Source organism: Lepisosteus oculatus, chromosome 4 (assembly GCF_040954835.1).
Source record: "Lepisosteus oculatus isolate fLepOcu1 chromosome 4, fLepOcu1.hap2, whole genome shotgun sequence".
Classification (NCBI taxonomy): Eukaryota; Metazoa; Chordata; class Actinopteri; order Semionotiformes; family Lepisosteidae; genus Lepisosteus; species Lepisosteus oculatus.
The window spans coordinates 23,572,768-23,588,380 of record NC_090699.1 but is presented as its reverse complement, the minus strand read 5'-3'; the positions used below and the strand labels follow the sequence as shown (position 1 = coordinate 23,588,380).

Genomic DNA, 15,613 nt, shown 5'->3' with positions numbered 1-15,613 from the left:
CCCTGACCACAGAAAAACAAGTCAGTCTAAATTTAACACTTTATTTAAGATACATTTGTAGCGCTTAGAAGGTGTAACTTCCCTTTCCACGGATTAGTTTTTTACCACCTTCACTTAAGATTGAGAAAGCAAAAGAATTCTGCGGGATGCACAACATTCTTTTAGGAAAAAATGAGGAACTTTACATTCAAACATATTTGCAGGAAGGCAGCCATTACTACCATAAACACCCATAAATGTTCCCCTTAAACAAAAATGCATTTTCCAGACTCCTTTAACTGAATACTCTCTACACACCACTGTGGAAGAAGAGTGCACTTGAAGTTCTCTTTATTAACATCCTTTGCTATTAATCTCACACTCCATATGTCCTCCATTTTTAAAAGAAACAAACCATGCGCCATTCTGATTTAACACTTGCACACGTGTGCGATAAAAGGAAGATTTCTTTCTTTCCCTGTCTGCTGTCTGTGCTGTTTCCTGACCCCTGTGCTAATCCAAAGCTGAAGATGCAGGGAGGAGCAGTGGCTACCAGGAGCCAAGGCGATGGACTGTCTGCTGTCAGAAACCTGGATTTATGACACGTCTTCTCACTTTGAAGGGGCGTCTGTTTGTTTAGTCGCTGCTAACTACTTTGCATGTCCATCGCAGAACACAGTCACTTACAGCTGAGCTCTTGAGGGGCTGTGTTTTCAGCAGGCTTTTGAAATCAAAGTGGAGGAAACTCTCTCAAACTCTAAAGGAACGGCTTCTAATGTGAACGCTTCCCTTGTTTATCATATATATGTTATATGAAATGACTGACTCAAACTTTGCCAAACCAAACTAACTGCATTGTACGCAAAGGAAACCAAAGAGAAGGCATTCATTTAAAAAAAGACACTAACACAAGGTCCAACCAGTTAACTGGAAAAATAAAATCTCATGAGATTTAATCTGAAGATGGAGTTAATCAAGGCATCACTAACAAACTCAGTATATTTTTCTTCTCTATAATCTGACAAAAAAATTAAATAAATGGAATTCTGACTTTGGTTGACATGTCCATGCAACGGTATGTACAACAACTGAAATAAGACTAATAAAAGCCCTATATATGACTCCAATAAAACACTGGTGCTGCTATTCCCACAGCAAGAGAGTGACTTCTCAAGGCAGTGGTATAACCTCAATGAACACATGCTGTTTTGAGAGCTACTACAGGAAGTCTAACCAAAGTTCAGCAGTGGGTCAGCATAGTAGTCCCCCACGCCACCCGACCCCTGTCCCACAGACACACTCACACATACTCCTCTTACCCACCTGAACAACACAGGACTTGCTGGAAAGTGGGATCATTCAAACCATTAGAGAGGTCTGTAGCACTATCAGAGGAAACAAACTAGTACTGAACAATGATACTTAGAACTAGCAAAGCATCACGGGCATCGGAAGATTCACTCCATGGACAAACATACCTGAATGTGAAAAACCCTAATAAAACAAAACCAAACCAAAGTGAAATTGAAATCTGAGGACAGAAGGAGTTGGGATCAGGTGTTGGAGTTGATAAATACCCTGCTTTATCGACTGGTAAAGGTTTCTTACTTGGCTGGACAAGATTCTCGGATCAATTAGCTATTAACTACCAAATGGGCTAGACAGGCCTAAAGACCTCGCTTGTAACTATTCTTATGCTCTTATAACACTGTGTGAATGTCAGTGCGTTGCACCAAGAAGCTGTAATGATTGACCAACAGCAATTTACAACAAGCTCCTCACCTTCCATGACTGTGAACACTCCTTTCGTTACAAATTCCTCTTTTACAAAGCAATGGTCTAATTTTAGTGATCTTTACCTGACACGCATGACTGACTTTAATAGACACACTGCACCCTGTGTTTGTCTGCTTTTGTACTTTTTTAGAATGAGTGAATTATGTTGGTCTTGAAATGCTGAATGAGAAAGAGAAGGAAAGCTAAACAATTTGAACACCCTCAATCTTAGACCTGGCTGGATAATAAACTTGTTTTTTTTTCTTAATGGAAACCTCTCTACCGGATAAAAGAAGATTCAAAAACAAGGATTACAACTTCATTTCTTAAACTTGTTTGGTCTTCCTGTTCAACCAGGTGCCTGAGCCAACTTTGCCACAGGGTATCATTATTTTGCATGGGAAAAAATAAAAATGTTATACTGACACTTGTTCCCTGAAGTGTTATCATACAGAATCTGTACTCTTTCTCTTCCTCTTTTCTCCTTCAAAGGAGGACAGACTAAGATCAAAAGCCCGAAACCAGTCACTTCTGAAAAGGCCCCCATGTGCCTTAAAAGTGCTGCTATACTGCCCTCTGGTGGACACTGAATAAACAGTTGGTTCTTGAGCCCAGATAATTGGGTATTTGTTGGGCTAGTAATGAAAGCAAACCACTTTAAATCTTCACTCTTCCACAGAGTTTAATTTGATACAAAAGCTTTTTTAGAAAAAAAAGTGTATACCCAAAAAAAGGCAAATAAAGCACTTTTGCCTTTGTTTTACTGTAAAGTGGTTTGAGATTATGAAAGTGGATAAAATTAATTTTAAGTATAGCATAAAGCAGTTCTTTTTATAACATTATTAACTTTGTTTATGACAAGAGGCTTGAGCTTCTTTTTAAAGTCCTTAGCCATAAAAGGAGATACTATTTTCTAGATAATGGGTTGTGGGAGTCTGGAACAAACTAGCAGCCACGTTATTGAAGCGGATACACAAGAGTGCGTTATATTGGATAAGAACTGGAATACTGGGGATACTGCAAACAAAGTAAAAAGGTGCCTACAGTTTATCAGGCGCTTCTTGAAAGGGCACGGTTCTAGCCATTCTGTTGTCGAATTCAAGACCCTGGCTTCCCTCAAGAAATTACATCTGAGACTGCCAGACACAAGCAGGCTGAGCTCCACTGAAAGTATAATAACTGGTTCTTGATGATTTATTTACATTGCTACAGTTAAACATCTTGCACATACAATTTGGATCAAATACAGGTATAAAAGTGAAGTGAAGGAAAACCAAGATGAAAGGGTCTGGAAAACTAGAGACAAGCATGTTAACAACTGAACGCTGCTATGCTCTTTCCAGACTAAGGTGGGGTGGCTGTTTTTGGCTCAGAAGCCTGAGCTAATTCTCAAGCCTCCTTCAAGATGAGGCTGGATGAAACCGAGGGCTTCACACGCTATTGACACTGAAATGACATGTAGTTGGGTCTTTATGTTTGTGGGTGAGGCCTCTCTAAGGTTTCTATATGTAAAAAAAATGAATTAAATTGCAATCACTATTAGCACACTTGCAACAATAAAGGAATTCTACAAAACAGTAGACTTAGCAACAAAAACACATTAGGAAAATCATTTAGACTTTAAAGTGCTTCAGTGGTTTTCTCTCGATTAACTGATCCTTACTTTTCACAGAGTAATGAAGTATGTTCTACATGTGATTTTTAACACTTGGAGGAAAGCTAATTAGGCTTAGGGTTTTGAAATGGGTTTGGAAATTGCTAAACCTGAAAATGATGGAATTCTTCAAGAGGACTACAGGGGGCGCTGTCTCACATCATTGATAATTGTAGAGCTACAGTCGATCTCTTGTTTATTCACCATGCTTACTTGAGCCTAGAAGCTCATTCACGCAAAGCAGGTCTTACAAGCATTAAGTGGACCAACAAGTCCAAGGGTACTCCAACAGTGGCCATAACAAGGACTCGACCCACAACTTTACAGTTATGAATATAGAGGACATACCCAAATTTAAAATTTTGCTAATCAATTTTACATTTGCAAACAGACAACATTATCTATTCCACAGATGGTGTTTCTGTATTCAGCGAAGAAAAAAAAGCCTTAGCACAAATGTCTCAGAGGAAAAACAAATATGCATCAATTAGATTATTTCTGATTGCTCTTTAAACTCTCAACACAAAGTCACTTTATAACCACATAAGCGCTTTGAAAAGATGTGACTGAAAGCGGATCTGAGCTACCTGTCCTACCACACACTCTAACAGCAAGCAAGGAAAGAGCCATCTGAAACATGACAGCAGGGTGTTGCCCAACCCTCACACAGAGTCTCAAAAGGATTTTGGGAAAAAAATAAAATACATGAAAATGAACCATTTATACCAATGATCATTTCAGCTTTATATTGAATAAAAATGGAAGTAGTAATAAATAACATTTTGACAATTTGTCTTTGAACCCTAAGATATGGTTTCATGGTGTTCTTCTCTGGTCCACACTGTGTAGAGTCAAGGTTACCCTTGACAGTTATTGAAGAGGAAGAGGTAAGAGATCAGCATGTTTCAGGCTACACGTACTCAGGTAGCTACAGTTTAAAAGATAAATTACTGTACATTAAGATTTTTTTTTAAACCTTGGTTGTACCCATATTTAAATCCTGCAACACTTGGTACTCGTTTATCCACACTTTTTTTTAACTTGGAAAATTAATAATAAAACATTGTCACTCCAGGAATTACAAGTGTTTTAGCCTCCTGTTTATTTAATTCATAACTTGATTTCAGATATCTAGCTCCTGGTTCCATTCCCTCCCATCCCGCTTCGTGGCGAACTGAGCACTATAAAAGCCAGAGGTTTGGTTTCACAATCAACACATCATCCCAGACTCTGGAACTCCAAGGTCTGCAGCTGGATGGAGTAAGCACTTCTGAGACCAGTGTCAGTTCGTTTGTGGCTTTTAAACTGCGGCTCAGACCTGCGCCCAGATTGCTCAAGGCAAAAAAATCGGATTCTAAAAATACTTTGAGACTTAAAAATAAAATCTCAGCTTCAAAGTTTAAGGCAAAAAAAGATCTGACCTGCAGATCAGCGGACTACTGTTTGAACATCACCTTGCACAACACAGTCTCTGAACACAAAGCATTTCTAAAACTCTCCGACAGAAAATGAGCATACACGGAGCTAAGGTTTTGGATTCCTTTTGGCAGTAATTATATCTTGGCCCAAATTACTGACAGTTGTCATTTTTTGGTAAACATTCATAACACTTAGAAATTGAGGCTTCTGTCATTGCAGTTTGGCCCCAAGGCATCGTCCTAAGTTGCATCAAAGAAAGGCATCTTCGGATGTTAAACCAGCCCGCTGACAAATCCCTGCGTCAAACTCGTCCTGTGAGCTGCCAGAGACAGGGACTTCAGGGATATCACAGAACGAAAGGTAATGCTGTCCTCACACCGTCCAGAGACGTATCTGAGCCATTCCACAAATGCACATATGAAGACAGCAACTGAAGGGCTGCCTTGATGCTTCATTTATTGAAGGTATTGCAGTGCCGGACTTCTAGGAGTCTTCTGTGTCCACAACTGAATTATCAGCCATTATGCAGAGCCCACGTGTGAAATATTTTCAAAATAGGCCTTGGTTTACTGTTTTGTAAGAGTTATATAGAGTTACATTTAAAAATAATCAATGTTTTTAATTTTTTACACCAATAATCTTATCTCAGCCTTTTCCACCATTGCTGTATGCATCAGGCAACATGACGGGCAGCAGTCCAGGTATGGGTTGTGAGCGTGTGTCTGTCTGTTCCTCACACCTGCTCACCCAGCCCACCACTCTGCAGAGTTAGGAACCCTTCCTCATGCCTGTGCTTTGCGTTTGGAGTTTGGCTGATCTTCTCCAAATGGGTAAACCTGGTTTAACACACAAAAACACCAAATTCAAACCATTTCAGAGTGTTCCTCCTTGAAATTCAACAGCCAAGAATGCTAACCCTGCAGAATAGGAAACCTTCTCCTGGCGCACAGTCCAGAAGATTAACCAGCAGACACTCGGGCAAACTGGATGATGCACCTTTTAAATTAGCCAGCCCTGAATTCAACGGTAGTTGGTCAGCACTATGAATGCCTTGAGTGTCCCTACAGAACTACTCCAACAGGTGAGTGTGGAAATTCACAGCTCCAAATTGTATCTTTCAAAGCCCACTTCTTACTTTTGTAAGGCTGCTCTCAGAAGCTGTAAAATGCTAAAGAGGTCTGTTGATATTACCTACAGTACATATTTCACTTTATATACTCTCAGCAGAACTGCTTTTATATGATGGATGAATATATAGATATATTCAGTTTGGACAGCAACCTTCAACATTCACACAGGGCTATCCACCTTTACATAGTGAAGATGTAGTTCTAAGTGCTCTTTGGATATTAGTGGACCATCTAAATAGCAGGAACTAGAACACGACAATACTGTTCTAGCTAGCTAATGAATGTCAGATAAATTCAACATTATATCTCCTATCCCTTCTAAAATAGTGCCCCAAACACATATGACAAATACAGAATGTGACAAGTAAAACCTTAAGACAATACTTATACCCTTTTATGCTACTGTTAGATGCCAAGATATTTACTGAATGACATGGAAAAAACACAGCTGTGTAAAGAAGAACAATATCGTTTCAGGTGAAATGGGGACAAGACAATTTCTTGCCAAGACTGTTCTACAAAGCTTTGCAGCCTTTAACTATAAATGTGGATGCCTGGGACTGTAGTAGCCTATCACACTGACATTTACACAGGACATTCTGCAGGTCACCATGCATGTTCTTAAATGTAAATGTCACTTACACTCACTCAACTTTTGTATAAAACTGTTCTTTTGTTTCAGTATCGTACAAGTACTCAATGTCCAAGACATATCGGGGGTACACTACTCACAGGGTTACCCACTCTACGGATACAGTACAGATATTGTAAGGATCATAAACACATTAAACCTCATTAAATCTTCTAAATGCACCTGACAAACTTTCTGTCAGAAAGTCAGGAAGACATCAAAGGCTGTATCTGCTTTCAGCTGAGTTCTAGGTTTCAAGTCATTTGTTCTTTTTCTGATTTAACGTGTGGCTCATAGTAAACATTGGGGTCTTTGCCTCTTTCTCCAATATGCGCTGGTAGGCGGGGATGTGGAGCTCCTCCAGGGTCTCTGCGATGGGCTTATTGAGAGTCTCTGGGAGGAGCAGGTTCAGACAGCCAGCCGATACCCCACTGAGACCAAACACCATGAACGGCATCGACTGGTGAAGGCCCTTCTGAGAAGAGAAACAAGAACAGCTCAACGCCAGGCAGAGAGGGGCACTAACATCCAGGCCTTCTACTCTTTATGGACAACACCTGTATCTTTGTTTTGATAATCTGCTTCATTTTACATTACATTCTGTTAAATCTTTCATCACACTTCCACATATTTAAGGAACATACCATTGAAGGCACAAATGGTGCTAAAATTCCACCAAATCTGCAAGACATTGAGCAGACACCCAGCCCAGCATTCCTATGAAGACAGAAAATCAGCAGTTTTGAAAACCTGCAGCTCTGTACTGAGCCAAAAGCAATAAAAGAAAAATTAACCAGGATACAATTGGGACTATTTGAAAAATAGTGTACAGCACAAACTTTAGTATAAAACATGTGGTTTGAGACTTTTGTTACACATCCTCTACTACAATTTTTCCCAACTTTTTAAAATGTATTTTAGTGGCATCATGAGAAAATACTGCATTAATATTAATGTATTGATTATGATGACAAAACTATATTGAAATCAAATTGTTACTTCCCTTGGCTAAAAGGAAAGGGGAAAAAACATTTGCTACACAGAAATAAAGTTTTCAAAAGCGCTTCAGGGATTTGGTCAAGATATAAAACATTGTTGCAATTTACCTTATCACAGTGGGGTAGAGTTCTGAAGTGTATATATACACAATATTAAAGGCTGCACTGACCATTAACTTGCCCAGCAAAGCTAGTGAAGTCGTATTAAGCCACAAATCTGAAAAAAGCCAAAGATCATAAGTTAACACATGTAAGAATTGCATTTTAACTTTTTTACTTTGAGTCACCTTTCAACCCTAATGACACTTACCTAAATGATTTGGTAAAAACATGGTAACCATGCAGGAAAATCCCGCAAACATCAGGAAGGCTGCTGTCGTTTTCCGTCTTCCTGCCCTTAAAATGAGAAAAGCATACACTTCTGTCACAAATGTTATGCTTCACACTAACAATGTGATGAGGCAAATCACATTTGCACAGGGCACAGCAATTATCCTACCTGTCCAATCTGGTGTTGCACATCTGAAATAGTTATTCAGAGTTGTGTGTGTGTTACTTCTGGTATTTCTTTTCACTCCCCTCCTGTGAGGGGGTCCATTTTTGGAGGTGGGTGTGTCCCTAAATTGGCTCTCGCTGTGAATTGGTTGAAGAGAGCGGTCCGGTTGTAAAATGCTGGTACAGGATGTCCAAGGAGGTGAGAGGTAGAAGAGAGGTGTGGAATAAACTACGGCGAATGTTTGTGAGACTGATGTTGGTTTGTATTTTTTGGTAAACGTGAGGTATGTCGGGTTTGTTTATTGGGCTGCGGTGGGGATTGGGATTGTTGTGGCTCTTGAGCTTTTTTTGTTTTCCATTACAGCTTAGTTTAGTGTAATTAGTTAGCTTGCAGAGGACTTTTCTTTGGCTTTGCAACCCCCTTTTCTCAGGTTTAGAGGGTATTGAGTTGTAGGAAAGTGTAGTGTTTTTTTTGTGTATTTCCATCTGTTTAATCCCTGGCTCATATGTTAGTCCCCATTTGCCCCCTAGACTGAGCCATATCGGGGACATAACAGTGTGTTTCTAGCAAGACAACAGAGGGGAAAAACACTACCTGTTGTAAAGCATAGCTAAAATACCATCAATAACCAGGAAACAACTAGTATAAAAAAAAAATCTTAAATCTTAAAAGAAATCTTCTTGCATCTCTCAGTTAATGAAGCAACGGGACTCTTCCCAGCTATCAAATCCATGGATAGTGCGCTTTCAATTAGAGAAAGAAAACCTACCACTGTTTGTTAATGAAATACATGCAGAGTGGGTAAGCCGGCAGCTCCACCAGTCCATACATTGCTACATTGGCATACCGATTTCCTTTCTGTTCGCCAGCGTTCAATGTTAATCCATAATAGACCAAACTGCAGGCGTACCTTCAAAAATAAAACAGGGTTAAATGACAGCGAATGCTTACATTTTTCTTTCAATTTGTTTCCGTGCGACTTGGCCTTACAAAACCGTGGTCAATGTTGTAATACTCCGGGACTTTCTACGTCTGCTTAATAGGACCCGAGAACAATCTCTCACTTTCTCTGTCACTCACCACACATACATGAGGATGCCTGTCCTCCAGCGAAGGGTAGGGTGTCTGACCAGCTCCAGGACACCACTGCTGGGACGCCCCGCCTTGGCCGAGCCCGCGCACAGCTTCAGTTTCACCACCACCTTCTCCTTTCCATTTCTCATGGCCATGTGCTGCATCACGTCCTCTGCCTTCTGCGTGAGGCCCTGAGAGTACAGCCAGCGTGGAGACTCAGGGAGGGTTCTGTAGGATGGAGAGCAGGGCACTGCGGTCTTAATTTCAACCTCCTCCGGCTGTGCTAGAATTTCATTTAGGTGCATGCCAAATCTAATAGATCTTTTTTTAAACTGGACGTTTTCTGAATTACAGCAAGGTTCCCCTGTTGTTTCATATTTTCATTTTAGAACACCTTGCCACAGAGCTATATTTTAATTCTATAACAAAATGCTTCTTAAATTTAACATGCTTTAAAGGGGTTACACATCAGACTCTAAAATCCTAGCACAAGTGACAGATTTAAGACAGGACCTGGGGGAAAAGAGATGTAATAATACTCCTATAGATCTTCCAGTCACTTACAAACACAGGAGAAAGAAAAGCACACCAGGGGAGTTGGCCGTTGTCGCCAGGGCACGCCAGGATTGGACATAGTACCCTAGGGCAGCAAACAGAGCTATTCCCACTGCAAACATCATGTTGGTCAAGGTTCCTGGAAACACACAAGAGAAGGGCCTGAAACACACTTCATTTGAAGTATTGAACACAACAACGAAACTATGGATATTCTGGATCAAATAACACTACTTTTGACAGATTTTCCAAAGTTCTGTTTAGGATTTATTCTCTAAAATGAAACCCGATTGCAAAGAGCAAGTCCTTTACAGAAACACAAATACGGGTGATTGTAACTGCGCACAGATTCTGTGATCTGTGAGGAAAGAGAATCTCACAGATGGGAGATATTTTCAATTATACCGTGCTTGCAGCTTGCTTAGACTATACTTTACAAACTGTAACTCTGACACTGAGTCGCGCCTTGAGCAGACAGAATCATTTTCTCTCGAAGGTGGCCCATGGTCTACATACCGTATACATCTGCTAGTTTATCTTGGGAAGGCAGCAGGGTAGTTCTGTAAAGTACCTTTGCTACCTTTTAACCATTCAGGAAGTAAAGGTTGCCTATGCTCAGTTAGCAGTGTTACCTGTCATTGCCCAGTACGATTTGCCCACATACTCCTGGGTAAGCACGAAAGACACCAGAGCCATGCCCCCATTCATTATTCCCACCAAGAGACGGGACACGGCAAACACTTCATAAGTGGGTGCAAATGCTGTTGCATATCCAAATAGCACCTCAAACAGCAAACCTGCACAAGACAGCAAAGTAATCCAGCAATTATGACAGCCCAGTACTGTGTAGCAGCTGCGGCTAATTTATTCACAATTAATCCTGCAGTAGGAGTTCCCAATGAAGCACATTCATGAAACAAATGCAGCCAACAAGGAAATGATTTGGTAAAACAGGAAGTCTACGTTGTGTTGGAAGGAATTAAATCCACACCTAGAATGTCTATTTGACATGTTAAATTCTCTCCTAATACACTGCTCAGCTACGTATGTGATTCCCCACTCTTGGCAGAAGAAACTCCTCGCTTTGGGCATCATGTTCATGTATTATAATACAGTGTATGATACTGATGTAGCATATACAGTATACTACATGCACATATTCAGACACAACACAGGCCATCTGCACAACTGTTTCACCTATTTCAGATGTTTAGAGCTGTGGGGTCTTATTAATACATCTGCAGCAGACAGTGAACATTTTATGCCTCAGATCCAGTTTTGAGAGGTTACAGACGGAGTTAAAAACAAACAAACATCCATCTCCTGAGTAGCTGAGCACTGAGGCACTTGCTCCCCAGCACCCTCACAACATCGCTGTTTCAAGCTCAGGTCCGGTCATCCAGGATGGCTGGGAATTTTACTGGCCAGAGTTTAATGGGCTTTTCGATGCCAGAGCAGCTCTTGTGAGCTGCTGGCCATCCGAGACGATGTCAACGAGGGCCGCGCCACTCCTCCAATCACTGTGAACTCTCCTGTACGGCGCAATGGAGCTGCCAGCCTGTCAGAGAGACCAGGGGCTCTGGCTGGCCGACTCTAAACCGCAGGAGAGCAGGCCCGCTTGTCCCTTTCAGCGCAGGGGGCTGCCGCCACACACGTTACAATGATACATAGTCGCCCATTTCCAAATGAGTAGTCACACCATAGGAAAAAGCTTTAGATTCCAAACTTTAATTGATAAAAGCATGAAGGAAATCCAACATAAATAACTGCTTCCTCTTTACAATTGTAACAAAGACCTCCAGCCCAAAACATCTGAAATAGTTCAAAGTTCCAAGTTTTATTCACATTTACTATATATCCCCCCCCCCCCATTGTGTGAGCAATGGGAATTACACTCATTACTCACACATGCAAACACAGCAGTCGGGATTAACGATGCCACAGTCAGGTAATTCAGGTTGAACATGCAGTCAGACAGCGAGTTTATTCATTGTCAAGGCATTCATGTGCTTTTGCGATGCACTGATAAAAACAATACTTTACCTGCAAGAAAAACTGGTTTCCTCCCAACCTTGTCTGAAAGTGGTCCAAACAGTACATTCCCAACGAGGACGCCAGCGAAAAACAGAGAACCTGCCAAGCTCACCTTGTAAGCATGATGTCTAATCAAAAACCACTGTAAGACAACATGAAGTAAATATGGTTGATTCAAACTTTCTGTCAGAGGAAAACATTAAACACAAAACACTTGCTTATCCTTTGACCTATGACAACAGAAAGAAGCTGGGAAATGCAGCATTTTCTGTCCTAACTATAGGGTTCACTCTCTTTTTCTTTCTCAATTCTAAAACAACACAAGATTTGGTTGCGAAACACATCAGGCAGTACAGTCCAAAGAGGAAGTCTGAACGTGAGACATTACGGCAGAAAAATAAAGACAGAATTATAGCTGCCATAGTACCTCTCCGAGCACTCCAATGATGCATCATTGTTAAGACCAGGTCTACAAGCGGCGTGGTCGTGTCATTTAAAAGCTCACGGGCAACGGGCAGTTAGTTCTCTAAGTACTGAGTAATAAGTTGATGGTCAATAGGAATGACCTATCTGTTTGGTCAAGTTGCCAACTCGCCTCGGTGACGATGGAATCGAGATCCTCGGTGAAAATGACGTGTTTGACGAGGTCCTGCTGAGTGGTGGGATCCTTCCCCTTTTCTATTCGGTAGTCCGGGGTTGCCCCCACTAGCACGATCAGCATCGACTGACAGGCCATATAAACCTGTAACAGTCGGAACAACGAATTATCAGAGGAGCTGCTGAAGTACAGACGAACAAAAAATCTGACGGTCCTACGGGACGCATTAATTCTAAACTGAAAACACTGCAGTAAAATGCAAGCTAAACATATTTTATGTTACATCGCGTGATAATTTATATGCATAAAATGAACAAGGCATTCTCGATTTTACTAAAATGAGTATGCCCAGACAAATTCTATCCACACATTAAAGTTAAGTGTTTGTGTCCTATTTTTACGATGCATCCACACTCTCAGAAACGCAAGGTATTAGATCACACTGGAGTACTTATTGCGCGGTACTAGAACACGCCAGGCAAAGCAAACAATGCATTAGCCTATTCGTTCTTTGCTAACTTTTGAGGACAGCATCTGTCCACTCCGTAGTGAAACTATCACATTGCTAAGTAAAATATAAAGAGATACATAACCTGCAGCAAAATTAAGAGAGCGGCGAGCCGTTTCTGGTACTTCCCGAATTCTCCCACTACATGAAAGGCTTCTTCTAAATCCATTCCAGAGTAATACAGCACCAGAAAATAACATTACAGCAATTTAAAAAAGTACCAACACAACATCCGCCATACCCCTCTGACACATTAAGCGGACGTGGAATCTTATGACGTCAAAGATTCGGCGTAACTGGATTGGTTGGCACCGCCAACAGCCTTAATAAATATGAATGAAGACGCTCTGCCCTCTAGCGTGGACAGCAGCTATAACGTCGAAATAAAACACCTGGGCAAGCTACTCTCCTCGTAGCTTGTATTGTAATACTGTGCCCGAAATGAACATGAACTCAAGCTTTGAAGATATAAGTACAGGGAAGACCACACCCTAACCTCTTTTCTCGTTTTGTATTGAGAATTAAAATAATAATTGCTTACAATTATGTAGCGCTTTTTCAGACACTCCACTCAAAGCACTTTACAGGTAATGGGGACTCCACTCCACCACCACCACCAATGTGCAGCATCCATGGATGAAAATACTTCCTACATAGTTCTAGGTGTATATGCGTTCAACAATTGAGAAAACTATGCCACTAAGATTGTTTAAGAGATTTCTGATTTTTTTTAAACTGCCTTTTGTCAAATCCTTCAATATGACACCTTTGGAAATGTAAAACAAAATATTCAAAGCGCGGTCACTCCGCCATCGATGTGCAGTCGCTGCCGAAGACAATGGGTGTATCTTCAGCTCACGAGTTAGGCACGAGTTTTTCAAAACACCTCAGCAATCGCGTGGTGATCGTACTCGTTCAAAAATCAATCTAAATACAAAGAAAAAAAAACAGCTATCTTGGCAAATTCATACTAAGCACGCGCTTCAGGACTATAATTACCAATGAGTGACAAAGATGCTTTTCAGACTTCCTGGCATATAGCTACATATTCTTGTTGCGAAGATACAAGGCTGATTCTCTGTTGCTATGTCCCATCCTCCCGTTTCCTGCGAGATTTACACAGAACCATCCAGGCTATGCGAAAATCCACAATAAAGGGAAATATTTTTGTACAGAATTCTGTAACTAAGAACATCAACCATGATTTCTATTCTTAGATGTATTAATTGTGAGGTATATTAGAATACGTCTCCATGCACATTTAAGAAAATAAGGAATGTTACAAACAAGAGGAAGCCATTCGGCCAGTCTTACTCATGTGGTTGTTGTAGCTAATAGGTGTCTGGATCACTTCCAATCATTTAACAGAAGAAGGTGGCAGCTGCGACAACATTGCTGGGCAAGTTGTTCAAGACTCCTACAACTCTGCAAGAAGTGCTTTCCGTGTGCAGTTTTAGATGCACAACATGTGTGGTCTGGTTGGCGTTTCACTGTTAATTCTTCAACACTTCACTGGGCTGACTTTTGCCTTTGAGAATTATGCATATCTGAATAATGTGCTTTGTGGCCTTCTCTGTTCAAGACTAGAATATTTCAGCACTTTTAACCAGCGGAGAACATTCCCTTAATCCCAGGACTGTATCTGGTCACTCTTTACTGGACTGATGTCAGAGCTGTTTTTTATAAACCATTTTATAAACATTGTGACAATTGTACACAATATTCTGAGGTCTTTGCATTACATTAATGTATTGTAATTTTACATTGACAAACCTTGATTCAAATTCTACTTTTAAAATAAACATTTTCCTCAATATTGCTTTTCCTGTGTAGTTTCTACATTTATTATAATCCTCTTCAGTTGATCCCATCTGCAAACTTGCCTTCATAACCATTACAGAACCTCCATCATAGAAATTAGGAGGAGCAGTCGTCTCTATAGAGGTCCCTGTGGTACTCTACTATTATCACCTGATTTTAAGCTTACCTGTTATTTTCATTCCTGGTTCTTGAAGGACTGCAGTCCCCCTTGATATACAGGTAGTTTCTAATCCCCAAACCCCAAACATTAAAACCTGGAAACAGTGTAAAACTGTACAATTTTGAGATGGTAGTGTAAGACTCAAATCAAGCCATTCAGAGACTGAAGTGGAAGGAAAACCAAAAGATATTGCAAACCTCCAGCGCCAGGAGCAAATATCGGTGCCCTATCCATTCCTAACCATTAAGCAACTAAAAATGTTTCAGTCCAAACACATTATCTTGAATATCGTCCACCTGTAATTTAAGAATTAAACGTTTATGAGGAAGCACATTAAAAGCTTTCCAAAAATTAAAATACATCACATCAAATGCTCTGCTTGGATCCATTACTGCTTTTCCTTGTACATAAGAACTAATTTATACTTAAGGACTGCATTTTACTTAGCAGACACCAATACTATACTTTAATGCACTCATCACCAAACAATTATCCTGTTTGCCACTTTGCTACTATCCCCTCCAATAACCACACACCAAACTAATTAATAAGCAGAAAATGCTAATATTACATGTAATGCGTCTGTAATCAGTAGGAGAAACTAATTATATCTGTTTTTTGTATTTGAAAAATCTCATATACATACTGTAGGTGCGCTTGATTATCGCCACTAATTCCAATTAGTTGTGAACGTTTCCTAATCTCTATCTATTTAGGGCAGCTTTGAAAAGGAGCTCTACAATGTCAGACCAAGGAACATGGTGAAATTACTACTGTGTA

At 40.5% G+C, this 15,613-nt stretch overlaps 1 protein-coding gene across 3 annotated transcripts; it reads right to left on the bottom strand.

Moving 5' to 3' along the window:
* Positions 1-3,588: 3,588 nt before the first annotated feature.
* On the bottom strand, positions 3,589-15,433 carry slc22a15 (solute carrier family 22 member 15). Of its 3 annotated transcripts, none has more exons than XM_015346759.2 (12): positions 12,938-15,431; positions 12,342-12,488; positions 11,756-11,888; positions 10,345-10,509; positions 9,722-9,851; positions 9,164-9,385; positions 8,931-8,993; positions 7,898-7,983; positions 7,696-7,804; positions 7,234-7,306; positions 6,906-7,064; positions 3,589-5,664 (listed from the first exon to the last, which is right to left on the bottom strand). In XM_015346759.2, the coding sequence occupies exons 1-12, from the start codon at positions 13,019-13,021 to the stop codon at positions 5,611-5,613; spliced, it is 1,425 nt and encodes a 474-aa protein (XP_015202245.2). In that variant the 5' UTR covers positions 13,022-15,431; the 3' UTR covers positions 3,589-5,610. The 3 variants fall into 3 exon arrangements, with proteins under 3 accessions (XP_015202245.2, XP_015202244.2, XP_015202246.2); XM_015346758.2 differs by having other exon boundaries at positions 8,853-8,993; positions 12,938-15,428; XM_015346760.2 differs by lacking the exon at positions 10,345-10,509 and having other exon boundaries at positions 8,853-8,993; positions 12,938-15,433.
* Positions 15,434-15,613: the final 180 nt, after the last annotated feature.

Bases quoted from the DNA above. Each gene is read 5' to 3' on its own strand.
- slc22a15 (XM_015346758.2), bottom strand. From the start codon at position 13,021: ATGGATTTAGAAGAAGCCTTTCATGTAGTGGGAGAATTCGGGAAGTAC. The intron at 11,889-12,341 runs GCGAGTTGGCAA...GTTGTCTTACAG, and splicing joins TCGATTCCATCGTCACCGAG to TGGTTTTTGATTAGACATCA. The intron at 7,307-7,695 runs GTAAATTGCAAC...CTGTCTTCATAG, and splicing joins CTCTACCCCACTGTGATAAG to GAATGCTGGGCTGGGTGTCT.